The 27,985-nt window shown below is 36.2% G+C and overlaps 4 protein-coding genes across 13 annotated transcripts in view; 3 read left to right on the plus strand and 1 right to left on the minus strand.

Moving 5' to 3' along the window:
• On the plus strand, nucleotides 1–27,056 carry Lsm10 (U7 small nuclear RNA associated Lsm10). 6 transcript variants are annotated; one of them, XR_002545104.2, is made up of 5 exons: nucleotides 23–242; nucleotides 2,770–2,887; nucleotides 11,151–11,374; nucleotides 23,991–24,064; nucleotides 26,124–27,056. XR_002545104.2 is itself a non-coding variant. In XM_022076712.2 (4 exons), the coding sequence occupies exons 1-3, from the start codon at nucleotides 103–105 to the stop codon at nucleotides 11,352–11,354; spliced, it is 462 nt and encodes a 153-aa protein (XP_021932404.1). In that variant the 5' UTR covers nucleotides 23–102; the 3' UTR covers nucleotides 11,355–11,374; nucleotides 21,279–22,772. The 6 variants fall into 6 exon arrangements, 4 of the variants coding, with proteins under 4 accessions (XP_021932404.1, XP_021932403.1, XP_021932400.1 ...); XR_002545105.2 differs by lacking the exons at nucleotides 23,991–24,064; nucleotides 26,124–27,056 and adding an exon at nucleotides 9,225–9,595 and having other exon boundaries at nucleotides 1–242; nucleotides 11,151–11,240; XM_022076712.2 differs by lacking the exons at nucleotides 23,991–24,064; nucleotides 26,124–27,056 and adding an exon at nucleotides 21,279–22,772.
• Nucleotides 4,726–8,465, plus strand: Nt5a (5' nucleotidase A). The gene has a single exon (XM_022076703.2). It carries the CDS (start codon nucleotides 4,860–4,862, stop codon nucleotides 6,432–6,434), a length of 1,575 nt encoding a protein of 524 aa, XP_021932395.1. The 5' UTR covers nucleotides 4,726–4,859; the 3' UTR covers nucleotides 6,435–8,465.
• Acat2 (Acetyl-CoA acetyltransferase 2) lies at nucleotides 13,418–23,957 on the minus strand. 2 transcript variants are annotated; one of them, XM_022076704.2, is made up of 8 exons: nucleotides 23,849–23,957; nucleotides 22,616–22,737; nucleotides 19,585–19,697; nucleotides 18,820–19,016; nucleotides 17,930–18,159; nucleotides 16,997–17,188; nucleotides 16,733–16,895; nucleotides 13,418–15,273 (listed from the first exon to the last, which is right to left on the minus strand). In XM_022076704.2, the coding sequence occupies exons 1-8, from the start codon at nucleotides 23,955–23,957 to the stop codon at nucleotides 15,155–15,157; spliced, it is 1,245 nt and encodes a 414-aa protein (XP_021932396.1). In that variant the 3' UTR covers nucleotides 13,418–15,154. The 2 variants fall into 2 exon arrangements, with proteins under 2 accessions (XP_021932396.1, XP_021932397.1); XM_022076705.2 differs by having other exon boundaries at nucleotides 23,722–23,957.
• The window catches only part of LOC110835956 (MAP7 domain containing protein ensconsin), a 220,188-nt gene continuing 216,199 nt past the window's right edge, over nucleotides 23,997–27,985 (plus strand). For 2 of the 4 annotated variants that reach the window (XM_087346384.1, XM_087346391.1), the window contains exon 1: nucleotides 23,997–24,064. In XM_087346384.1, the coding sequence (XP_087202510.1) occupies nucleotides 24,019–24,064 (46 nt within the window). In that variant the 5' untranslated portion in view covers nucleotides 23,997–24,018. The remainder of the gene's footprint in view (nucleotides 24,065–27,985) is intronic. The other 2 variants (XM_087346394.1, XM_087346396.1) reach the window with 1 other exon arrangement.

The following is a 27,985-nucleotide window of genomic DNA, read 5'->3' on the forward strand; positions in this document are numbered from 1 at the left end:
AAAGTTTGTTGACAGAGATGTTTTAAATTCCAACAGTAGTTCAAGGATTAGAAAGTCGAGAATTTGAACAATCGACTTTCGGTATTTCGATACTGTGAAAAAATGGCGCTTGTGTCAAGGAGGGAGAAATTCTTCTTGATTAATGGACTTGTTTGTTTAGTTCAAGGTTTAGAAGGAAGGTGTACAACTGTCGACTTGAGGAATGAATCTTGTGTAACTGGAAAAATTGAACAAGTTGATGGGTACGTAGCATATATTTGTTACGAAGACTATTCTGAGCTGTTATTCTAGATTAGAGTTTCTTTATAATTAGGACATTTATTTAAGGATTTCTTAAATTGTTTATGAATCCGTAATGAAATCAAGCGCCTTTTACGGCCGTGCCATTCTTTAGGCGGCTAGTTTACAGTTTCTTACTGCCGAAATTTCTAGGTTATTATATGTGGTTTTAACATAATAAGCTTGATGTTACATAGTGTGAGCTGCTGAAAAATTGTTGTTAAGTAAACTACAAATAAATAAATAAAACAAGTGACAGCAGGCATTTAACGTCATTCTTAAGAGTTTTGAAAATTCCAATGTTTGGTATATTTATATTAAAATTGGTTAAATGGCTGTGGGTGTACATGGTCTAATGTTTATTTTAAATTTATAAGGGTAGGCAAAAATATTAATTTAGAGACAGGCAGTTGGGTTGGATGTTTAAATAACAGTTTCTAGTCTCAGAACATCTTTCAATATTCTTCACAAATTGATGGCATTGGGAATCTTGTCAGATGCTAATAGTCCCAGATACATTGAGTTTATGGAAGAAGAAGATTTAACATGAACCATTATAACTTACATAACTTCCTGGATAGTTATTCAGTTTGGATTTCATTTAAAATTAAAAACAGTATACTTAACTCATATCATTCTATCACTGACCTGAAGATGGGTACAGTATGTTTCATGAAATGTTGGAACCTACCTAACATGTCCACATGTTGTTATAACCCAGAAGACTGACATTGACATCTTCACTACCACCAGAATCTCAGATTTCACAAACCATTATAAATTTTGTTTTTTACTTCAGTTACTTGATATGGGTGTTGTGTACAGCATTGTTCTGTAACTGATGTGCTATGGATTTTTATTACAAAATGCATATTAGCACCATTTTCACACTTTATAGTTAGAAAAAGACTATATCATATCTTAGAATTTTTAAACTACAAACACACACCAGTTCAAAATTTATAGTTTTATTGAACATGGGTTATATTTGTTATATATGCCTGCATACTTATATGGCAAGTATTTATATGTAGATATTTATTGCAAAGTAAGTTCTGCATGAATCAATCTGATGAACCGCTGATTTAAAATTTAAATTTTGGTCAGTGCATCTCAAGAGATTATCACTTTTGGAGAACTAGATGTAGATAGGAGGGTAATGATAAAATGGTTCATAGAGAAACAACTTGTGAAGATGTGGACTGGATAAATCTGGCTTCGGATAATATCTAATGTGGACTTATGTGAACATGGTGAATAACTAATGGTTTCCATAAAACAGCAAGTTGTTTTGACAAGCTGAACAACAATGAACAATTCAAGGAAACACTGCAGCTTTAAGTTAATTATAGTATTTTTGTTAGTGTTGTTTCTAAGTATCAAAACATTTAAAATTTAAAATGTTTCATAAAAATTTCTTACATTCTTGCATTATGATGAAATTTTGAGCATGTACTGCTACTTGGCTTTTCAAATATATATTTTTTAACTAACCAACATTCAGGAGGATTTGTGTTCTTTTTGTGGTATTTATGTCTTCACCATATAAATTTTAACATTATTAGCATGTACTAGTAGTGCTGTTATCCATTAGGTAAAATGTCGTAGGATTTGAGGTTTTCATGGCGGTGAGTCTGAAGATGGCTGTCTTTTGGGCTGTAGCACCATGTTTACCTTAAATTTCTTTACCTTTTTTTATCTTTACTTTAATTTACCTTAAACCTCTACCAGACTATACAGAGCAACAACCCAGAAGACAGCCATCACATGATTCATAAAGGCATTTTTACTAAAGGTATATTTTTAAAGCAAATAAGAAGAAGTTTGGTATTGAATTCAGTATATCTTAGATTATTCTGAATTTTAAGTTCATTGTATAAATTTTTATACACAAATGCTTTTATACAGATACATTTTATTAAATCAAACTAAGTTTTTGGGTGTTTTCAGTACAGTTAGAACATCATATACTACTTCAGAAGAGTTTTTGGAATCTGTAAACAGCTGATGCACTGTACTCTTGTACTTACTTCCATTTCTTTCTGTAGTATCTGCTGACTACAGGAGAAGGTGATCTGTATTTTATCTGCTCTGTCTCAAATCTACACTAATCGCCACTATTTTCATATACATATGAAGCTCTTTTCTTATCCTGAACTGGAAATGTTGACATGACTTTGTTATTAGAGCCTAATATGTGGGAATGTGCGAGAGGGTGAGATTGGTATTATAGGATCAGATTTAGCAGATGCATCCTACTCCTTTGACATTTAATGTGACTGAAGAATTCAACTTTGAAGTTCCTGGACTTAAACAAAAAGCTACTGTAAAAGATATGTAATAGTCTCTGGATTATTTATGTTCATACTTCAGACATAATCATGACATTTTAGCAGATCATCATCATTAGTTGTGGAGTTCCTACGACATGTTTTAAGTGCAAGTGGTCTTATTGTGTAGCTAATTCAACATTAATTTATTGCATTATAGGTTTATGAACATTGTGATGTCAGAAGCAGTTTTCATTGACACAAGGGGAGCAGAGTATCCATTTGATTCATTCTTCATTCATGCCAGAAACATCCGTTATGTACACATTCCTGATGAGGTAAGTTATATTGTTTTTTTCATAAAATGAGGTGAATATGTGGTATGATTAATACATGAGTATGACTTTGACTCACTTAAATGGTTTTTCATGACACACTAAACCTTACTGATGTTATGAGTACCCAGAAATTCAACAATGCTAATACCAAGGCTGCCACTACCTTATCCTTAGTTGTGTATCTCTCATTTTTACAAACTATTCCATCTCTCTGTTATCCTCCCATATCCTCAGTGTTCAAAGTTATTGCCAAAGTTTCTCCATCACAATGCTGCATTCATCTCTTGTCTCTACCATCCATGTAAGTTGTCCAGCCCATCATAACTTCATTGCAGTTTTGTAACATCCCTTTGTGCAGATGTAAAACAGTCAATACAAATTGTTATGATGCCGTCTTTGTATGATGTGCATGAAATTAACACATAAAAGGTGTGTTTTCTAATTACTAATTAAATTTTTCCTGTCATTTTTGATAGACAGTTTTCTAATATTTTATAAATTGCTGGTGTGTGTGATGTCACATTGGGCCTACAGAAATATGAAGTAAAATTTACACTATTAGAGAGAAGGTATGCCAGGTGAGCCAAGTCACCAGGCACTTGCCTGTGGTGCAGTGTAATCCTGGCTGTAGGTAATCGAACTAATAATTATTAAACTATCTATCAGAGTGCAAACAGTGTTATTGCTACGAAATTTGGCAAATGATTACAGATTATAAGTGCATAGAACAGTTCTTCTGTCATGCTTAGTTACTGAGCTAGAGAAATAATCTTCATCAGGACTTGAACCAGGACATATTTTCATGGATCTTTTTTGTTCTTGTCATCTCCCCGCCGAAATAAACAACTCTGGTCTTGGCGCCGTTCCTTTGCCTTGGTTTCCGAGCTAAAGAAACAATCTTAACAGGTAGTCGAACCCAGGACAGTTAGCTGGTTTTTCTGAAACATCCCATCAGAAACAAATCACCTGGGTCTTGGCGCCTTTTTATTTTGCTTAATCTCTAAGTTACTAAAACCTTCGTCACCGGGATTCGAACCCAGGGCAGATTTTTTTTGGGGGGTTGTGGTCTCTGATCCTGTAATCTTACTGAAACGAACAACTGTGGTCTTGGCGCCGATCTTCTCATATTTAGTTTTTGAGGTTCAGAAACCATCATTAGGACTCGAACCCAGGTAGTATCCTGGCTGAGGTTTTCGTCACTTTTTCCTGTCTTTCTAAGGATAGAACGCTGAAATAGGCAACTACAGTGACTTGCCGTGCCCTTTGCTTTCTCATCATTATTGATACCTTTCCTGTCTTTTTCTACACAAAAAACTAATAAACATCCGCGTGTGGCCATAATGCTAAGAACTACATAACGATTGTAATTTAAATACAAGCATGACGGACACAGGATATTATATTAGTAGATTCCTGCTTTCGATATTAAGCCTGACGTGCATTAGCCATATACTGTCGTTGGTGTCGCTCATGTAGCCCGTTACATGCAACAGAAAAACATTCTTGACATGCCTTTCTTATCTAAAGTTTTATAGTAACAGAGGCAAGGAAATTGTGATTATCAAAACAAAGCTCTGAAAGAACTGTAGGATGGACACATTACATTGTTAGCCGCCATCAAAAGAGACTTCTTTATCGCCATGAGTTCAAATAATAGACGGCGAATGAAATATTATGAAAGAGAAACTTTACGAAAATAGTATTATACTACAAAAATAGTCAGGTTGGTAAGGTACACCCTGGTCCTTTACGCTGTCTAGCCATAATTTTGGCAGTATACTACAGCTTACATTGCTTCACTATTCACTAGCGTTGATTGGAGTAACCATATGTTCATTTCACTGAAGACGTTTGTTTAGTTTGCTGTCTGGTCGGGAGATGGCGTTGAGTTTGAAAACAGCTGATTGTATTCGCAAATAAGAACGGAATACTCTTTCACCAAAATGAATAACTTTGCACTGAACTTTAAGAAATGTACTGTAAAGAAAGTATTTACCCTGGAAAGTCCGCATATTTAATGAGATCAAACATGTATATCCAGCTTCAAGCACGTTTATTACGTACTAGTTTGTGCAATTTCGCATACGATATCGTCGTCGGTGAACAAACCAATCGGATTTCCTCCTCCATTGGTGGGATTAAATGTCAAGAGGTGTTATCGTCTTTGAATACATATTGCCATTCTTGTCCTTCACGTGTGCAGACTAGGATGGCAAAAGCTCGGAATGAAAAGCGTATTTTTCAGTTAAGTGATTACGATTGCATTGGCTTTGATCTTGACAATACAATATGCAGATATAAACTGACACAAATGGTGAAATTAGAGTACGAGGTTTTAGCGAATTATTTAGTGACGCAGAAGGGCCATGATGCAGAATATTTGTTGAAACCACTGGAAAGAAGCACTGATTTCCTCCAGAAGGGCCTTGTATTTGATTTCTATAAAGGAAACATTCTGCAATTAGGAAGTGATGGCTTCATAAAGAAAGGTAGTCATGGTACTCGTTTTATGTCTGATATTGAAATACAAAATATTTATGGATCGGATAGAAAATGGAATGCATCAGTAGCATTTTGCCAGGACATGCTAGTAGCATGGAATGGGCCTATGTCAGAGAGAATCAGAACAGCATCTGATTATTTTGATATGCCTGCAGCATTAGCATTTGGAAGAATAGTTGATTCTCTGGATTCCAGGGATGGAAATAAATTGGAATTTTATAATGTATGGCCAGATGTTTTGGATGGACTTATATACATGTTCAAAAGGGAAAACTTCAATTCAAATGAGGGAGGATACTTTTCAGCATTGAAAGAAAAACCAGAAAGGTATATAAACAAGTGCAGCAATAATGTTATAAATTGGCTGCAACAGGTTAAGGACTCAAAATTAGTATTCCTCCTGACAGGGTCTCATGTTGATTTTGCATCCTTTAGTGCCACAAATTCACTTGGTGCAAATTGGAGAAATCTGTTTGACATAGTGGTGTGTTATGCACGGAAACCCGGTTTCTTCACTGGTGCAAGGCCTTTCTTAAAACTGGATGGAATTACAGAAATGGATCCTATTGGTAGTGAAGACTTAGATTTAGGAAATATCTACAGTCAAGGTAATTGGCAAGATCTGTATCAATTCCTTGCCAAGAAGACTGGACTCCAGCAGCCAAAGTGTTTGTATGTGGGAGATAATCTCATCCAAGATATATATGTCCCGTCAGAATATACAAAGTGTGATGCAGTTGCAGTGGTAGAGGAATTGGGTGCGGAAGGAATGAATGGTGTTGACAGTTATTTTCATAATGATGCCTCAGTCATCGTTTCAAATTGCTGGGGTTCGTATTTTGGAACCAAAGAAAAACAGTGTGATGGGAGCAGCTTCTGGGGGGAAGTCATAAAGAAGCATTCTAAAATTTGTGTACCAGACTTAGATGTGCTTGCCAACCTACCCTTAACTCATGAGTTTCATACATTTTCCCAAGGGGATGATCAGTCTGACTTTTTAGGTTATTATCCTGGTTGCCCAAAAAGTTTCTGGCAGTCACCTTAAATTAATATATATATGCAGTTGATTGTGCAGGAAGTTTCATGAGCCATATTCAGTCAGAAAAGAAATTAAGATTAAAAATTCAGAGTACACAAAAGTTTGAAAGGTGTTTTGATGCCACATGCTGTTTGATGTTATCACCTTAAACATACATAAGAATAACAATCAATAACGGTAAGAACCCACCATTTGCTCTGTTTACTCTTTTTATATACTCACATTTTAATTTGTGGAAATGATACATTTACAGACCCATGCATACATGTCCATAGAAATACAGTACAGGTAGGCCTCGCTCTATGACACTTCATTTTACGCTGTTTCACTTTAACGCCCTTTTAAAATAATGAAAAAAAATATAATAAGAAAATTTGAAAACACAAGCGTAAACACGGCACAGGAAGTGGGTACCTAGGTGGCGCTAGTGTTGGCATCAGTTGCTTTCTCCTCGTCCACCATTACATTATAATTCTTCCTCGATTTGCACCGCTTCAGCTAACGACCCTGAGGAGGTGGAACGTAACTCCGGCGTAAATCGGGGCCTACCTGTACTTAATTTTTTTTAGAGTGCTCAACAATTCACTTCCTTGAATAGGATAGATTTTCTGCAGAAACTACCATAGAAGCATATTGTAATAAATTAATTTAGGTAGACAAGCCACTGATAGTTTGCAGCACAAATAGTTTCATTAGTTTATGGGTAGGTGGCAGCATGAATAGTTTGTATGATCACTGGTAACATCATTGTTGATGACATTGGTTGTCACTGAGGATCATGCATATTGGCTCTACTGAGTGTGGGGAATTAAAAAGTACATGTTTGAAGTAACCACCAGTAGCATACCAAATTTCATGAAGCCATTCTGGATTGAGAGATTAGGTTTTCATGCTGGCTAGTTTGAGGATGACTATCTTCTCTCATGTTGCTCCATGTGGTCTGATAGAAGTTTACCCTGTTTAATAGGTGCTTACTTCCTTCATCACCAGGCAGTGATGGAGGCTGTAAGAATTCTAAGAGTTTTGTTATGGACGTGATTGTATTTGGTATGCAGTATTCTTAAATGTCTAGAAATGAATAGAGATTCAATGTCCCATAGTATAATATACACTTGCACCTTGCTTATGAATTGAATCCAGTTTCTATATGTAGCTAGAAGTGTTGACTTATATTTTAAATAATTACCCGTTTCTCATTTAAATGGTAAAGTATTCACAATAAGGAACCCTCAACCCTTAATGACAGAGGCAGTATGTTCCATTGAAATGGTATCTGTTCACAAGTCTGTGTAACATTACTACCCAGAAGACCAACATTAACACTGACATCTTCACTGAAGCAGGAATCCCAAATATGATGTAGGAAATTTCTTGTTGTTTTTTGTACAGTTATACATAATTTGAGGTAAAAATTATGTCCCCATTGAAAATAGTATGTGAAATCTTGCTCTGAGACCATTGGGAATTTTGATTGAAGAATGTTCAGAAATACTTAATGCAAGAGGCCACTGAGGTCAGCTTCAACAGAAATATGTGATTACGCTAAAGACAATTCTGGATTCTGGCTACCAACATATTTCAATGAATGTGAGCCACAGAAACAACTGTCATCTATGGAATGAAGGGTTTAATGTAGCAAACATCCTAGATAGTTGAGGTTAAGTGACATCGTGATGAGTCAGTGACTGCCTCTGCCCACAATTCCATATCGGTCCATCTCGGAGACACCACGGTCTGAGACATGCTTTGTTACTCATCACGTCAGTCTAGGAAGATAGGGGCAAGACAGCCTCTGAACATCTGAACATTGGAGACCTATTCTATACTCACATGACTTATTACAAAGTTAGATGTAATTGGATGTGAAAAGTATATGACTTATGTGTTTGTAATGTTACAATAACATTGCCCTTCATAACTTAAGCTACAAGAGCTTCATGAAGGCCTGTGTTTTTAGCACTGAATGTAAATATAAATAGAAATGAGACAATGAACATGTGCATACATTTGTTGTAAATATAAATCCTTCCCTTGTGAGTCATTTTGTGTTATTCAATTTCCACTTTCCTTTCTCAGCATTTCCAGTCCATGTAATGTTGGAACACAAAGAAATGTTTCCACCTATTCAAGATGTTGATTGGATCTGTCAGTAAATTGCCATTATCATCCTTACCAAATTAGCCTGAGGTTCATATCCTTAAACATTTTTTTTGCCTTTCAGATACTCCCTTTTTTATTTCTAAAGGTTCTACCACCTGCATGTCTTACATTACATAGATAATCCGTATTCGTTTTGTTTGGGTTCTGCAGCCATTGAAGTCTTGTTTGCTTCCTTCGATCTATTAATTTTGAACATAAAAACAATGGACATAGTGGAAAGAAAATTCCCACTGTGACACTAGACCATTGGCACAAACCTCTAGAACCAGTCAATTGGGACTTTTTCTATTAAATCTGAAGAATGGTATAGATTGTTTCTCCAACCCCAAACTTCATTCTCTCTGAATAGTTTTAAATTACTTCAGTTTGGAGTGTGTGTGTTTATATATATATACACACACACACATACAGAAGGTCCATAGTTTAACTACGTGCTCTTTGGATAATTTTTGAGTCGAAAAGTTCAAATAAACGTGGGTCCGATCTGCAACGGTTTGTCAGGTAAATGCTCTGCATACAGTATGCATTGGCTGTGTTTTATATATTAGTTCACTAAGCAGCGCACGTAGGTAAGGCACGGGGCAGGCGATGATTGAAGACCGCTTGACATCTCAGTGCTACTTGCATTTCTTATAGGAAGAGCTGCCGTTGACGTCGGAAGATGTTCCTTTGCTAACCGGACAAGATGGCGCACATCCTCATTTTGGCAGGCACGTGACTGACTGCATTTCTGGATCAACAGTTCAGAGACCGTTGGATTGCCCGAGGTGGTGCAATTACTTGGCCAGGGACATCATGAGATCTTTCGTCTTTTCTCTTGGGTAACGTGAAATCCCTGGTGTATGCCTTCAAGCCAAACAGTAGGACTGAGTCGGCGAATCGAGTAATGGACTCTGGTGCTAACATAAAAAATGATCATGACTCTATGAAGAGAACTGTTACTTCAGTTACATGAAGGACTCAACTTTGCATCAATAAGGGTGGCCATTTCGAGTCACGTAAATAACGTGAGTAATTGAAAGTACAATTTAGAGTGCTATCTAAACTTACTATTAATAACAATAATGTAACCTAAAATTAAATGGAAATAATGTAAAAGTTACAAATGCAATAAAATTCTTTCTCATTTTCTTGACAAACCGTTGCAGATCGGACCCACGTGTATTTGAACTTTTCGAATTAAAATGATCCCAAGAGCATATAGTTAACCTATGGACATTCTGTTGTGGGACGTCCTGTGTGTGTGTGTGTCCTTTTACTATTTTGCACATCTTAATTAGCCTTCCATGTTCATTCAGAGAGCCAGTCATGTTACAGGTATTACATAGGATATTATAATGAGTTGTTTTTGTTACCCTCCTCCCCCAACCTATACAATTTTTCGTTGGAGTTCAAATATCATTTAATTTCATGCACTTTATGCAAAGACTGCAACAATTTACAATTGTAAATGAAGAATGTACAGAGCATTTGAGAAGTCACTGTGCAGTTAACTGCAATCTGCCAGTGCTGCATCATCCCCCTGCCAGTTCATACATTACTACATAACCACAAATGCATAGTGACATTAAATGCACTGTATAATTTAATTTATGACTAATTCGTAGGAATGAATAGTTGATACTGGCACAGTTTAGGTATGTAAGTTAAGAGTCTGCTGCTCCACAAATGATTAGGCAATGGAGACAGTTGTTTTGAAGCTGTATATTCTTATTTCCCAGTATTGAGAATAAGTACATGCTGATGATAGAGAAATTCAATGGTGATCTAGATTGGACAGTAACTGTGCAGCAAAGTGCTTCTGATATAATGACATGCCATTTAGTTTGGTACTTTTTTCTTTGAAGGAACACAGTTTAGCCCTATTAAAGTCACATATTGCTTGGGATTTATTGTTTTAGTCTTCACACAATGTATGATAATGTCTTAAAATGGACCTTATTATTTGTTCTGTTGTGGAGATCTGGTGGTTTTGGAATAAGGCACCAGAGGTTTCTGGGTTTAGTATCCGATTCTGAACTATGCAGATTTTCCACTCAGACTGAAACTCTTCATCTGGGTCAAGGATGGTACTTTGAAGCATTCATGATAAACTCAGGTTTTTGTCAACTGTCACTAATGATCATCCTATCATAGGGACTAACATGGGGTGCTTCATTTTCCACACCATTACGTAGGTGGGCAGAAGTCAGGAATGTCATTATAGCCAACACCTGGAGGTATTAGATAGGTTTTGTTCAGCAGCATTCACCTTAATTCAGATGAGTGACCACACATCAGCCTAGTGTGTTTCTACAAGTGTTGGTGACGTTTTAGTCTTCTGATCACAGCAATGAACCTTTGAGTTGCATAAATTGCAGATTTCTGGACTAGCTAAAAGACTATCAACTTCTCAAGGACTCTGCTCTACAGATTTAAATTTTAGTTATTGGCAATACTTTCCAACTAAGATACATTGCTTGATACCATCTTGGATTTGACAGTTTCATATATCCTGTTTTGTTTGCTATTTTATATTTTTGTTTTCTGTTGTACTGTTTACAACACTTTCATTTTTTATAGCTCTCAATTGTGCCAACTATTAAGAATCAACTGAAGAAAATGTGCCCTAGATCTGCCAGAGTTGAGCTAGATCCAAAGAAATCTTGGAAGGCAAGGAAACTTATACAAAGGCAGAAGGAAACTGTGAAGGAAGTTCAACAGCTGAAAAAGGAGAAGGAAATGCAACAAATCAAAGGCTGCCAAGATGCCAAAAATAAACCATGAAAAAACAATTACTTTATAAAGTAAGTATGGCTGGTTAAGTTAGAGAAAACTCAGTTGCAGATATACAGGACATTTGTTTGTGACTATTGTCTTTGCATCAGTCTATGGGACAAAGAATTTTACTAATCAATTGGTTTTTGCTCATAAACATTATCATTATGCTACACAATAATATTTAAATTTTTTTTGTAGGTCCATGAAATATTTATTTAAGATTATGCCACTAATTATGTTGGAAGATACAAATAAGTCCCTTCACATCTGCCTCTCTGGAGCTGTCACACAGAAATCCTTGTTCTGACTGAAAATACATGGCAGAATGTCACATATCTTATTGCATATGCCTGTATATTTATTAAAGCACTGTGAAACAAGTTACTAATGTATTGGAATAAAAAAGTTCTTGAAGATATCCATCTTCTGGGTTGTTGTGCCAGGCTACACAGCACAACCCAGAAGAGCCATCTTCAGACTCACAGCTGTGAAAACCTCAAATCCTACAAAAAGTAAAAGCTTTGGGTCTGAAATTGAATTTATCAAGATTTGTTTTTCATTATGAATGAATAGTGGTGTCAAATACACAGGAATAAATAAAGGAAATTAAATTAAACAACTCTTAGAAAACCAAATTTTTAAGTTTTGTCTAAATGTCTGATACAGTTATAAATTTGTGGATTATGCTTCTTGTCTAGACAGTTATATGTTTATAGATTAAGCTTCACAGCTTCCCTAATTATGTAGCACTTGGTATTTCCACCACAAATATACCGTAAGAAAGATGAGGCCTTATATATGAAAGGGTGAGCCATTAAGAAAATACCTGGCTCTGGGGGTGAACACCTGGGATCCATTTCCTGACAAGTCCAGACCATCTCTGCTGACCACCCAACCTCTTGTCCAGCGGGTACTAGGGCCATTTTCCCACATGTAAAGTAGTTGGAGCATGACATTCTGTTCTGCCCTGCTTACATTTCCCTCGTGCAAGACGTGTGATATTTTGCCATCTGTAGCCATATAAACCTTCATGATGTGAACTGAGGCACACCTTTACATCTTACCTGTCTCAGATGAATGTATGTTGCATTACAGATAAGGTCCAGTATAGCAAGAACCTTATTTTACACACACACAGGGTGAGTCAGAAGTATGTTTACAAACTTTGTGTGCGTGTTCCAGGATCAAAAATAAGAAAAAATGTTCCTATGAAGTTGGGATTGCAAATGTTTCATTTTCAAAATAATAGCCAAAAATAAGTTTCAATGAATTGATTTTATATCAAAGTGAATCCAGCTTCCAGCAAAGATTTTCAGTAAACGTTTGCACAGGAATTGTTGGCAACATGCTTATTGGTCCACACATGCTTCCATCACGTCTAAGAGGACCTTCATATCGGTGATTCTTAAGAAGACACTTGCCACGTCTCCTTGAAGATGTACCACTGAATACAAGAAGACAAATGTGGTTTATGCACGACAGCCCCAGCACACTTCTCCCATCGCGTCATATCATCTCAATGAACAGTACCCTCAGCGATGGATTGGGCGAGGTGGCCCAGTAGCATGGCCACCGAGGTCACCGGACCTGATTCCATTGGACTTTTATCTGTGGGGTCACTTGAAGTCCGTCGTTTATGCAACACCCATACACAATGATGACGACCTGTGGGAACGTGTGCAGAATGCATGCCAGATGATTCGAGGACACCCTGGTGTATACGAACGAATTTGTCAGTCTTAGATACGTCGTGCTCGGGCATGTATGGAGAATGGAGGAACAACCTTTGAGCATCTGTTGTAAAAAAACATCCCTGTCCTTATACTTGGCAATAAAGGCATACATTGAAACTTATTTTTGGCTATTATTTCGAAAATGAAACATTTGCGACCCCATGTTCATAGGAACATTTTTTCTTATTTTTGATCCTGGAACACGCACACAAGTTTGTAAACATACTTCTGACTCAACCTGTATATATAAGACAACCCTCATTTCCATGCCTTTATAGATGCAAGAGCTTCTTCTTTTGTAAGTGCCTTATAATGTACTAATGACTAAAAAAAAGATGGAAAATATTTTAATCTTTATTTATTATTAGTATAACCTCAAGCATCAACAATGTCCCTTAACAGTAAGTTGTAAGCTGATATAATACATTTGTTACCCATACTGTTATCAGTAGAAGTGTTTCTTAACACAATTGCACTTTATTCTTACTGATGTCTAAGGTGATAACTTCAAGTACTTTAATGCATTATGAAATTAATACTGTTGGATGTAGGGAACTTGTGCTGTGGTAACTAAGGAAACTATCACTGAAGTGACTGCTTACAAATTCATTCAGTCTTCTTCAGCAATCAGCTGTGTAAATATGGAGTTTCAATCAGACGTTTCTGACTCTGCTTCCATTATTTAAAGATCATTATACATAATGCACACAGTTTTAGCTATAACTGTTACTGGTAATGTATGAAATGGACAGCTACTTTAGGGAGACCAGTCATACTGTCCAGTATTTCTCATTTTTATTCAATAGCAGTACAAGTAAAATATGATTCATACCACCACCTGGCATGTGCTGCAGACAAAGTATCACGACATGAGACACACTACAGAATACTAATGACAAAGTTCAATGCTCTTTCAGTCAAGTGATTCTGAGAAGAACTTGTGGTGTCAGTTTTCATATAACAGGGAAATGTATATTACTTACAAAATTATACACCTTAATGACCTGCCACTGTGCAAATATTCAGCTAGTGGAGATTTTCACAACCAGAAACCTGTTACACATAATCTCGAAGTTCTGAAACATCACTATGTTCAATTTTTAACACAGTGGTTGAGATTTGCCACCATAAAACTAAAAAGAAGGCAGAATACTTTGAGAAGACCATTACTATTTTATATTTTATACAGAAATTAAACAGAAACTACATTTTTCAGTACTCTATAGTTACAGGTACATAACACTACCTTACCTTTGCACAGCAACCACGTAATTACTACTGATGGAAGGCAAATGTTGAGTGGCTTCCACTGGCATGAAATTTGGCATCCTGGTTTGAAAATTATTATTGGTACCGATGTAATTCACATAACCTTTCACTAATGTTATGTAGTGCTTGAACTTCAAACTGCAGCATCTCACTGAGAATGTTATGAAGGATGTGAAAGAATTTGTTTTGATTTTAGTTCACAACACACAAGAGTTAATGTGCAAGGAATATTTAACCTTCACTCAGATCACAAGAGATTTTATATCATCTGCCGTTTATAATATATAGAAAAAAGTTTATTCTGCCTTCAGTTCAGTTGTGCTAATGTGACAGTGTACAGTTTAAAATTTGTGTTTATTTATATACTCTTAAGTTCTTAAATTATAATTGCCAGTCCTAGTCTGAAGGATACATTTCCATCAAGCCTCCATATCAATTCAGACTGTTTTGTATTAGCAGTACAATCTGTAAACTTTGATGTAATGCATGATTTCTGGTCTTTTCCAGCAAATATTCAGTTTCGTACGGCCTCAGCTCTTGGTCAAATGGTCAATCCCTTATTAGATGGATCATCAGTTTTTATTAATATTGTACAATAAAATGATGTGCAATTTTAACTGTTAATTACAAAGTACCCAGCACTTCAAATGAAATATAAAAGTATAACATATACTGTTTAAGAGGAATACTTTTCAGGTAAAATACTTCCAAAATTTTTAATACTAGATAACATGATATACCAAATACCTCGCAAGCTTTGTAATTCATACACAATTTTCTTGATCAGAAATGATAAAAGTATAGTTAGCACCGCTCCACACACATGGCAACTCCCATTCCGCCTCCTACACAGAGGGATGCCACTCCCCGCTGTCCTCCTGTCCTTTCAAGTGCATGAAGCAAAGTCACAAGGATGCGGGTACCTAAAAAAGACAATTGTAATATATGATCTGAAGCTTTCACTGCAACCAAGTATAATGAATTCTTTTCGTGCTACCAGCCGTGTAAGGTGGTTGAATGGAGAAAACACTGTTATGCAACCAGTCTAAAAATAATGTCATCTACATGTGTTGAGGCAAGAACATTCTGGTTGTATAACAACTTAGAGTTCAAGACCAATAAAACAGACCTGAAGGAAGCTGACCTCATGAAAAGATCTACCATCTACCTCAAGAGGTGTGTAAACAGTGTAGTCTGAGGCCAGACAAACAAGGTTAACATGACCAATATCCCACACCAAAATGCGACTAGGATGATACGAAGAGAACTGGTGAGAACCCACAGACAGTCCACGAGTTTGCTGGTGACACACTTTTCAAAAGACAGAATGTGGCACCCCATGTAAATGAGAACTCTACCTCATATATTGTTTTCAAGATTTCTTGGATGACACCTGTCCAAAATATTACTCTCCCACTAAACATCTTGCTCTGAATGAACACGACCATGCCCTACATGAAAAATGTGTCCAGGATGATGACAAAATGAAGTGACCCCACTTGCATTCGAACGGATGTCCAAGTTGGGACAAATGACACTACAGACAAGGGTGTCCATCAGTTCACTGATGACAAAACTGGCAGAAGACAATGTGGCACCCCAAATCTACAAGGACTCTAATCCATACAGCATTTTCATGTATTCCTACACTAACAATGGCAGTGTTCAGCTGATTGAAACACATCAGTAGTGAAATGCCCAAAGTCCAGCGTATGGGTTGCTAGTAGGATGAAGTACTACAATTTATGGGTTGCTTGTAAGATAGAGGTTAATAATTCATCTACCTCTTGTCCCCACATAAGATTCACGTGTGTGCCTACAGACAGGTAACCTGTATCATTTAGTCAACTTGAACTGTACCATAAAACAAAAGCCAGCATCCAAATTATAAATCCCAAACCCTTTTAGATGTTCTACAAACTGGTACATCAATACTGAGACTTGAAACCTAAAAAAACCCTTGTTCATATGACAAAAAGAAACAGCAACCAATGTGAGGCTTTTCATGAGTTCATCTACAAAAAAGATGGCGACCTAGTGTTTGGCTTATATGAGAAGTCAGAAGGATGTTTATAACATAGTGACTTTTAATTAAAACTGTATAAGTGCATTAGCAGAATGTAAGTAAATGAGTACTGAAAATGCAACTCAAATTAATTACCCCAACAAGCAATTAACAGAAGATGTCAAAATGGTAACATGAATAATGTTAAGAATCTACTAATGTCATATGTCAAAAGCACTGATGATAGCTTAATGCTAAGCAACAAATAAATGTTACTGTTGATGTCAGTGCATTGCTATAAATTTGTTATAAATTATCTTAAAAACTAAAGGCATTGCAATCTGTGCTTCTGTTCAAGGGAAACAATTCTGATATACCTGAAGCTGCAATAGGATGTCCCAAAGCAATTGCACCTCCACAGATATTCACTTTATTTGGATTAATGTCGAGTTCTCGTACGACTGCTACAGACTGGGCAGCAAATGCCTCATTGAATTCAAATAAATCAACATCTTCCTTGTTCCAGCCTGCTTTCTTCAGCTGAAAAACAGTACCAAGTCATTAAGAATGCTATCTAAGCTAAATATAAAGATAACTACAAATGTGGTGTCACACAATAAATTTTGTGAATGCAGACTCACTGCTGAAGTTACAGCTGCGACAGGTCCCATCCCCATGTATGCAGGATCCACACCAACTTGTGAAAATGCAACTACTCTAGCAATTGGAGAAACTCCTCGACTTTTGACTACATCACCACCCATGAGGACCACGGCAGCTGCAGCATCACCATACGTAGAAGAATTACCAGCAGTCACTGTACCACTGCCATCCTGTAACATTTCAGCTTGTTCATACTACAGCCGCCACATATCCTTGGACCTATATTTAGATATGTAAATTTTAATTTATGTGTCATCTCCCATTATAGTAACACAGCAAGTCAAGTATACAGTTCTGTCTCCTTGTGGACTTCAATGCCTTTTAGACCTTTCTTATTGCACTATTCATAACTAATTTATTTTTTGTGACAATTGCCTATTTCATCAGAGCAAGAAATACAAAATTCAGTACCCTGAAGACGAGGACAAGGGCAAGGATGGTTCTCGAAATGTTGGTGGTCTTTTGACTATGTATTCGTAGTTGATACTCATATTCCAAGCTGTTTCACCAAGAAAATGCATGTGGCATTATGAAGAGTTTTTCTTCTAAGGAGATTGTTTTTTTTCGTTCCCACTGCCATCATGACTTATCAAACATACATATATGAATAAAACAACTGCAATAAATGTAGCAGACTGCTAACAGGAAAAAAGGGGCTTATGGTGATGATAATATCACCACCAACAACCACAGCTACTAACTTGAAAATCAAAACACATCAGAAGCTAATATGATACTTGCAAACTGGTGATTAACACACAAAAGTAGCCAACAGTTTGGGGGGAGAGGGGACAACAACAAACAAACAAAGCTGACGATTAAAAATAAATGGTATTCTGCAGGAACTAAAACCACGACTTGCATATGTCTAACAAGTACATTACAGACATTTCAGAGTAACTTATATTAACCTTCTGAAAAGCTGGCTTCAACCGCTGGAGGGCTTCTACCGTAGTGCCATGTCTAGGAGGCTCATCTGTGTCGACCACAATTGAACCTTTCTTACTATTTACAGTAATGGGAACAATTTCCTTTACAAAATAGCCAGCCTTTTGTGCATGCTCTACTCTCTGCTGACATTCTGCAGCAAATTTATCTTGATCTTTCCTCGAAATTTCATATTTCTTCGCAACATTCTCAGCTAAAATTAAAATTAGCATATATCAAAATTATCAATGTAATTTAAACATTTCTATATAATTTACATATATACCATCCTGGAGCACAGATACTTATGGAATGTAAAAGTACCAGTTTGTGAAAATTTGGCGATGTAAGGTATGAGATGTATTTATTAGCTATTAGTAATTTTTTAGTATTGTGTGTATAAGGATATTGACAATTTTGTACACAGAACTATTACAATTGCACTAAACATTCTGTTACAAGACATGCATCATTAAATCATCTCAAACTGCCAATTCACTGATTCACTCTCTAACTGATAGGTTATTATAAAGAAGGTTTGGGTAATATAACATTGTTATATTTTATAAAGCAACCATTAACCAACATATTACCATATTTACTTGTGTATAACACAGTTCTTTTTTCAGAATTATTTGTTATGAAAATTAGGGTGCTTATAATACATGAAAACATATTTAAAGGGGGGTGGAAGTGGCTTTTTATTTTGTCAAAAATAAGGGCACGTTATACATCTGTAAATGTGGTATGGTATGTTCATATCTCTTTCTGAAATAAAAATAAATTTTAATAATTTGCTGAGCACCTGAACTCATAAAAAGCTGTCTAAATATAGCATTAACAGAGGCCTGCTTCATATGCATGCAAACATTACCAGTATTTCCCATTAGAACACCAACAAAGGCATCTGTAAGCACATCATGCACCACAGAGTCAGTCAGCTGTTGATGTCCATTTGTTCCTTGTCTCATAAAGATGGTGTGATGACCTTGGCTCATCACTTCCTGTCCACCACACACAACTATGTCAGAGTCAAGATTCATAATTGACTGAGTGCCCAGATAAACAGTCCTGTAAGAGTCATTGGATAGATTTGATTATTGTGTTGTACTGTATGTCATTTTTCTTGTCCATTTTTCAGAGAGAGATTTCCAGATTTTAAGTAAATGCATTGTCACGTTCTCAACTGAGGTGAATGGTTATGTGGCAAGGAATGGAACTATATTTGATGATGAAAGAATCTCGGGTTACAAGCCGCGTCAGGTGGCTGAATGGTGAATAAACCACATCATCTGCCGTTTCGAGAGCAATCCCTGCTCTCAAAACGTTGGCAGAAGATATGGTTTATTCACCATTCAGCCACCTGATGCAGCTTGTAACCTGAGAGTCTTTCATCAACTTCAGTCGCTGCGAAAGCTTACTTTATACAAGGGAACTATACATTCAACAGAACATATTTCTATGGGATTTTGCTGTTCAGTTTATTAGCCAGAGGCATCAGTGCTCTCAGAGGCTAGATAACCACTCACCTCTATAGGAATATACCTTTATCTCTTCATCTCTCTCTCAATGTATTAGCAGAATTTTAATTCGGCTTTCAGTTTTAGATTATTTAAGAATTACATGTATGTAAACATACTTAATTCCACTTCCACATAGCATATTGACGAGATAAGCTGGAACATTGACGGGAATGCCAGCACCAACTGAAGCCTGTCGAGCAGGATTCTGTCCCTGTCCTGCCGTTACTGCCTGCAACAAGAATATGGTATTTTAATGCCCAATTGGTAGCCCATGTTTGATTTTTGTTATAGTTATAATTATATTTTCTTTTGGTCAGATATCCATTTCTGAGTATGAGCTTAAAATGAGTTACATGTATGCACACAAAATTTCCCCAATTATTTCAATTTAATTACTTTAGTTTAAACACACTGACTAAATTTGTGAAGGATCTATAGACTCCTTAAAAAGTGAACACAGGCGTAAGTGCAAAATAAACTTATTTTCAGTTAATGAACCTGAGATTCTACATCAGACCACAAGAGAAATCTCAAGGGCCAATATCCAGTGCTGTATTATTCAAAACATTGCTGTCTGGTATTCTTCTGTATAGCAAGCTGACACTCCATTCTATTGGATTACTTTTTAAAACTTTCAAGGTTGCCAATTTTGTATCTTAAAGATATTATGGATGACATTTCATGCTGATAAAACTTTAACTTCTTCATATATTTCCAGTTAATGAATTCAGGATCATTACTGTAATAATTTATTTATTATTGTCAATACATAATGCTATTTATTTGATCCAATTTTATTCAAAGAAGGCATTATTACAGATGGTATTTGTTTTACACGTGCCTGACTTCATTAGAGCTATGTTAAATTTTCAGAATTTTTATTGTACAGATATTTGCTCAGACATTGGTATGCTTGCCTAATGGAGTACTGGGAGTTCCAGCTGGCATTGTTTGCTATACCACACTGTATCAATCGAGTGATCATGATGCAGATAATCGGATTGCTTATTCAATATATTCACAGCCATCCTCCATATCTGGAAGTCTATTCCATTCGCAACCTGAGATGCACTGTCAGAAAATACCACTAGCACATCTCAACGAATTCACTTATAATACATAATATAAAGATTGCTACTTTCAAACGGCATTATAATCAAAGTGATGTCATGATCGCCCATGCTGACCATCTTTAAGAATTAAAAATTATGAATGAGGATACATGAGCAGACTTAGGTTTGTCAAAAGAATTTCCAGTCAGTATATAAAAGAGAAAAAGAAAAGTTAACAAAACTGACTTATCTACTCAGACCAATGTGCATAAAATATAATGTTCAACACAAACTATTTAATGTATAACTTCAGTTGTTGGGGATAGGCAGTGGTTCATCCGTGAAAGCTGAAGTTATACATTAAACTACAGCCTAGAAATCTTAAGGACAAGAATTACAAAATATTTGGTAACCAAAAGGAAATAAAATAGTAACTAGTTGCAAATTAGAACAATTTCCATCAGTGGTAAGATACATATAATGCCAGCTAAAATATAACAACCCACAGATTAGCCTTGGACTGGATCCACCACATTCCATAAGAATTATACCCAAGAAATTCAACAAAAGTAAGAAAAATCACAATCCTGTAAATGGCAATAATACACAGCTACGTGAGGGTTACACCAAGTGAATACGGGAGGGAATGAGCCCACATTAGAAACTTACTTAGAGAGTGTGTGCTGTGTTACTGATGCAATATTTTTCTGCTGCAGCTCAAAACATTTTCAGTAAGCAAAAATTCTCCTCTTTTCAAGGACAGACTGGAAAAGGTAGCGCAGAAGTTGTCAATGAGCATTAGAAACTGCCAAGATCCAAAATTAAGACAGAGAATTGGAAATCTTCTGAAGAGTGCATTGTGGAGGAAAATTATGGATGGAAAGTATTAGGTGAAAGCTGGAACAAAAGAAAATAAATTAAATTATCCTGGATTTAATCTTCCCAAGTGAAGACAAATACATTTTGTAAAATAGTAATACTGAAAATGAAGACTGATACACTTTTCATGGACCTAAACCAAACCCTGACGTTATGAATTTCCTGTTCCAATCTTTTTGCACATGCATCCCTGTAACTTGTAGGAGACGCATGAACTGCTGCCTCAAGACCCCCTCAAGCACTACAAAATACAGCTATGGAGGCTTAGAAACCTGATGAATGGTTCTGGACATAAAGGCATGACACACTTTCACTTATATTAGTTCTCAGAATTTTGTAATATGTTGACAGACAGCCCTCTTGAATTCTGTACTGTCAAAAATTGAATGTCAGGTGCTACATTACTTTCTTTATTGAGGTGATGAACTGTGATCATTAGTGTTGTAAAATTGGAAAATTTATATTACCACATGAACTCCTTAAAAAAGACTCATACCTGTTGGAGTACTTGGAGTCTGTTTCATGGGAAACTGATCTCAAAAGGATTATAGCCATCAAGAAGTGCAAACCCTACCTCTCCCTATATAGTGATATAAATCACTCTCATCCAAAGGAAGAGCCACAAATAGCATGCATAGATGCCATATCAAGAGACATTACAAAAAGAATTTTGTAGTATCATTTATTATGTACACTTTATGTGGGGAACATAATGGCCACCACTTTCAACAGTTTCTCTAATGCCAGTTTCTTGCATGGGTTGCATCTCTGACTTACAATAAGAGAAAATGATTGTGGGAAATAAATCAACAGCTGTGCAGCAAGGTGGATGTGATTTTATTTGAGGGTGAAGGATCAAAATGTATGAAGAGAAGTTTCATGATTAAGTTTCCCAAGGTATTCATCTAGCTAGTGGGAATACACAACATATGTAACACTTCTCTTAAGGGATACAATTATATACAGTATACCAGTTAATTACAGTGAAGTGTGGAAAATAGGTTTAGAATGTGCAGTTTCTTCCAAACATATGCATCTGAAGATGAACAAAACACCTTCATTTCTTGAAATGTCACGACCTAATAGTTGAAACATGTGGAGTTCACAAATCAAATGTTTTATGATTTGTAGGGATACAAAGATATATAGTACTCATACAGAGCTTGTTTTTTTATCTCATATGGGGAAACAGTAACAATGTTGAAATCAATTGTACCTGTCCCATGATGACCTCTGACACCTCCTCAGGTTGTACTTTAGCTCTAATGAGAGCCTCTTTGATGACGATACTTCCTATTTCATGCGCTCTGAGGGATGACAATGCTCCCTTGTATGCACCTGAAACAGTTTTTGTAATAAACTTTAGAAAATGATGGCCTCGTGTCTTTGTCTGCAAGCAGAATAGGAACAGTGTCAGGCAATCAGTCATTCCAATATCTGCCTGAATCATCTGGGATGACATGATTAATGTCATAACTGTATGCACATTTTCAGACCCATAGCTGGCTCTTGAAGCTCTGTGTTCTTGGCCACAAGTGGGCCAATAGGAACAGTGTCAGTCAGCACAAAGTCCACATTGTGATTTGGGTGCTCAGCCACAGATACCATTCATCACATCAACCCTAAAAATTGAGGTAGAGGCAGTTTTCAAAATGTTGGATCACAACTGCATTCTCACATAGCTGATTGCCAGAGATGGCTTCACTTAAGTGTCTTCTTGTTTAAAAACATTCTGAGTAAGACATGAACCAACTAATTTTACAGAAAACAAACATTATTTGTTGTTTATTCATATTTTAATCAACCTGATCCACTGGATATGCCAATAAAAGGAGAATACTATGCACTCTGTGAAATAAAAACAAAGAACTAAAGTCTGAAACTGATGTAAACATACAGCAGGCATTGTGTTCAAATCTGACTTAACAGAAAAAATTTTCAACTGAGCCTTTTTTGTATTAGTATGTGAAAGTAAAGTACAGTAGAACTGTCCCATTATAGCTCCTACTAATTATTAACCTCAGTAGTAGGTGGGGGTGAGTAGTTATCATCACATCTAGGGCGCTATTTACCCCCGCGAAAGGACACGGTGCCCATCGGATAGGAGGCTGGGTGGGCCCCAGAGCAAGTCTGGACTCTGAGGGTAGAGGAAAAATCCTCTGCCCTCATCGGGGATCGAACCCCAGTCGCCCAAACCGTAGCAAGTGACTATACTGACTGAACTACCCAGGCTCCCTGTATTAAACACAAATATAAATGAGCAACGTTCGCAGTAAGGCTGACATCGGAGATGATACATTATCCACATTAACAGCTCATTACCCGTGGGTGATCGTACAGCTGAGACGATGAAAACTTGTCTATCACTCATTTTTTCAAAACTATGATGCACACTCGGAACAATTCACGTTGTATCACACCACCCTAGTTATTCCAAAACCATTCACACCTTGACGGCTACTACTTCTGCTCACTTTTCTGCTACAGGTGCAATACACATTCCACGTCACGCGTAGTTCACAGTGTGGTAAAAATGTACCAATGTTGTGTGTACTCATCGCAATGTAGTATTCATTTGGTTATACCCACAGTGCAGTTGTGCTAGTGACTGGTGCTAAGATGGCTGACAGTGAGGATGGAGTTTTGGGGCTCCAGGAAAAAACAGGTACACTGATGTTTCTTTTTTTGAATAATGTGTTCATTCAGCATGGAAGACATTCAACTTTATTTATAATACATAAGTTATTTATTTAAATTGATGTATTTTTTCATATCTCAAATAGTAGCAATTACTTTTTTCGTTTTGGTCTCTTGATTATATCGTTATAATTACATGTGTATAGGCGTTTCTTTCCTAGAATATGTGGAGAATATATTTTTCGATCATCCCTGTGGAGCGAATTTGAATAAACATGTACCGTGTTAGATTTTCTTTTGCAGCAAGTATAATTTTCCAATTCCAAGTTAAAATACACAGATGTGGCCTTGTTTGGGCAGGGCAGATAAGTGTCTGGACTCTGCTGCTGTACTTAGGCGTTTTCAATTAAGATAAGACGTCGGTTAACATTTGTCAAGATCATTTAGCATGAATTGTGTAAAAATGATGGTGACACTGTTGTGACTGTAGTAGATAAACTGCATATGTTACAATCAAAATTGCAGGAAAGAGGAACTTGAATGGGAATTATGTATTTGCTTATACAACGTCATATTATCGAATTAAGGACATGATTATAAATTCCTATAAAAGATTGTTAGTTAGTAGAAGTTGAAGGTGGTATGCCAATACCAGTTGCAATTTTTTGTAGAACTGCATTGCATTGGTCACTGTGTTAAAGCATTTTACCTTTACTTGCTTACCAATGAACTGTTGCTAGAACATGATGTAGGTGCCACAGGAAACTTCAGGATTTAGCAGAACAATCAAAGTTTAATACTGAGGTTTAAACATTGCTCATCAGCAAGTGGAGACATGGCTTAGAAGTATAGAGTTCATGTGAGTTTAACAACAGTATCTGCTTATGAGACAGATTTGTATGAAAATATTTCTTACAAGTGTGTGGTTCAAAACGTGTTTTCTTATATATATGAATTTTTAATTGGAAATCTAAAGTAATTCAATTTCATCATTGTACTGCTGTTACTAGTGTGGAACTAGATAAAACAACAAATATTTGTGCCATTTTTTTTCTATGTTATTAATGGTTCTTATACCAAATGAAAACAAAAAAGTAGTTTTTTCGTATCTCCTGAAAAAATAATCATTTATATACTAAAAAACTTTGCATACTGTGTAGTGTATTAGAATATAAAATAAGTAAACAAACAACTGTTAACACTATAAAAGAGACACTATTGACATACGCGTTTCAACCTCAAGAGGTCATCATCAGTGGCATCTGGGAAATTAATTCATTTAACCAAATGGTTCAAACTGGATTTAGAAATAAATAAGGTGTTTCACAAAAGTTATTTCAAATGACACTGCACTAGATGTTGTTGTTCACAGAGTAGAACTATGCACTTTGCTATTGATCCGATGGTTCCATAGCCGTAGATGGTCTGCGGTGAGCTGTGGTCGCGTTGTCCGTACCTGTGAACTCCAGAATCTACTCTGTGAATAACAACATCTAGTGCAGTATTGTTTGAAATGACTTTTGTGAAACACCTTATTTATTTCTAAATCCAGTTTAAACCCTTTGATTAAATGAATTAATTTCCCAGATGCCACTGATGATGACCTCTTGAGGTTGAAACGCATATGGCAGTAGTGTCTTTTTAAAGTGTTAATAGTTGTTTGTTTACTTATTTTGTATATATATACTACATTACAAGAGGTCTGTGGAAAAAGAGTTTGGAAAATAAGAAACTTCCCTGCATGTACTGTCACAGGTGACTCGTCACAATTTGTTGTGAGAAATATATGTCCTATGTCACGAGTGGGAAAGAATAATGTTGATGTACCCACAATAGATACTAAGTTATGAATTAAGAATTCTTTAATTATTCCATTATACTTCAATTTTTACTTTAATGTTAATGTTGCATCTGTTAATGATAAGTACTGGGTGATTCAAAACTCTAGAACAGTACTTTAGCAGGTGGCTGGGGAGATCATTTGGAGCAGAAAATATAAATAACGTCTAATTTTCAGATTTACCACCATTCCGTGTGACAGCGTTTTTACGTTGATGTCGCTTTGTGTTATTGTGATTGTTTGGCAGGGGCTCCATGCTGAGAGTTCGCTGAAGTACAGACAGTTGAAGTGCAGTTACCAGACTCAGACAGCAGTACCAGTAACAAGGTTGACAAGTCCCCACTGCACAAACAGAATGTATATCCACTCCTTGATTAATTAAAATAGTTTGTTCAGTGAAAACTGTCTGTGAGATGAACGTACATAAACCAGAGATGAAATTCCCATTAATTTGAATTTAAAAAATTCTGTCTTATTCCCAACTCCCAGAAAATTCACCCAATACTTTTCCCACGTATGATATAACATTATACAGTCATAAAAATAAGAACAGTATTGCTTATTTATGATAGGTATTAACTATTTAATCTTCTGAATTGATAAATCAAACATTGCATTGTACAGCAGTTGCTGTAGTTACAGTATAAACGTAAGAATTTTTATAAATGGAGAATAAATGATTGTATTAACTCTATAATTGCTGTATGTATAATAATCGTAAAGAATGAATAAAAAACTGGTTCTTTGTTGTAGCAAAGATAGTGTTGTAAATTGGGAAGGAAGTTTTAATATACGTGGTTTGTTTTTTGATTTGTAAGACAGAAGTTTGTAAATTGAAGGATAGTTGTATTCAGGAGGGAGTACTCTGTAGTGATGGTTGAAAAATGCTACAAATGGCAGAATTTGCTTGCTTTCTTTCATTGCAAAAAAGGAATTCAATTTTCATGTTGTGTTAAGTAGGATTGTTTCTGTTATAAAATTTGACAATCATAATAACAAAAGCAATATTATTGTAAAAATGTCGTAACTTGGGAAACAGTGGTGAATTTTAAGAGATCAAAACTTTATTCACATTTTCTGCTCCAAATGACCTCCCCAATATCCCCGTGAAGTATTGTATCAGAGCTTTGAATCACTATGTATAATTGTGGAAATAAGGAATATAATATATTAATTATTATTATTCTTCCTCATGTGATGTGTCCACTTTTTGTGGATCATCATACAAAGCCTTCTCCCAAGGTTTTGTAATGTGCTGAAAGCAATTTCCCGTTCAGTCCACTGTCGGTTTGCTGGACCTGTCGCAGCTTTACCAGAGCCCCATCTGCCATCGTTTCAGCGTTCCTCCTCTACTTGTTATTGCTCCCCTTCCCGCGATGGAGGCGCTGGTGTTGGCTTTAGGGAGGGATATTAATTATTCTAAACAGATTATTAATTAATTATAAAAAACATTATGTATGTCATTGATACATTTCAGAAATCATGAACGAGAAATGAACAAAAACATTTATTTGGAAGAGTTGCTGCACTTTTATTTAAGCAGCCTGTTTGAAGTGTAACCATTTATTCTGTTTAATCTTGTGTGTCTGATACAGAAACTTTTATCCAGCATTAGTCACCAAATTCATTTAATGGACCGTTAATTCATTAAACACTTTTGATGAATTCAGATTGCAGACATTCATATGGCCTTTAAATTTTTTGATTAACTCTGGTTACTATTTGTAATCATTCTTATAGGTGCTTGTATTTTATTCAGCCAATCATAGATGGCTCCCACCTACACATTTATGAACAACTGGCTTCATAAGTCTCTGACTCATGGATGTTATGAATTTACATATCATGTTTAGGTAGAGCAGTTCACTATACTTCTGTGTGTGTGTGTATGTAGAGGGGTATTTAAACCATTGGTGTTTGGGTTAAAAATTATCTGATAAGCACAAATTACATTTCAGTAACATTTTAAATTTCAGAGAACTGCCACGGTGGTCTAGCGGTTAGAACGCTGGCCCCTGGTAATCCTGGGGTCCTAGGTTCGATTCCTGGTGGTGCCCAAATTTATAACTTGTGTTGGGCAAGGCCGTGGTCTCGGCAACATGGAGTTTT

The sequence above is a fragment of the Zootermopsis nevadensis genome, unplaced genomic scaffold (genome assembly GCF_977971745.1).
Source record: "Zootermopsis nevadensis isolate Lab colony 2312 unplaced genomic scaffold, Znev_1.0 Znev_ptg000010l, whole genome shotgun sequence".
In the NCBI taxonomy this organism is placed as follows: domain Eukaryota; kingdom Metazoa; phylum Arthropoda; class Insecta; order Blattodea; family Termopsidae; genus Zootermopsis; species Zootermopsis nevadensis.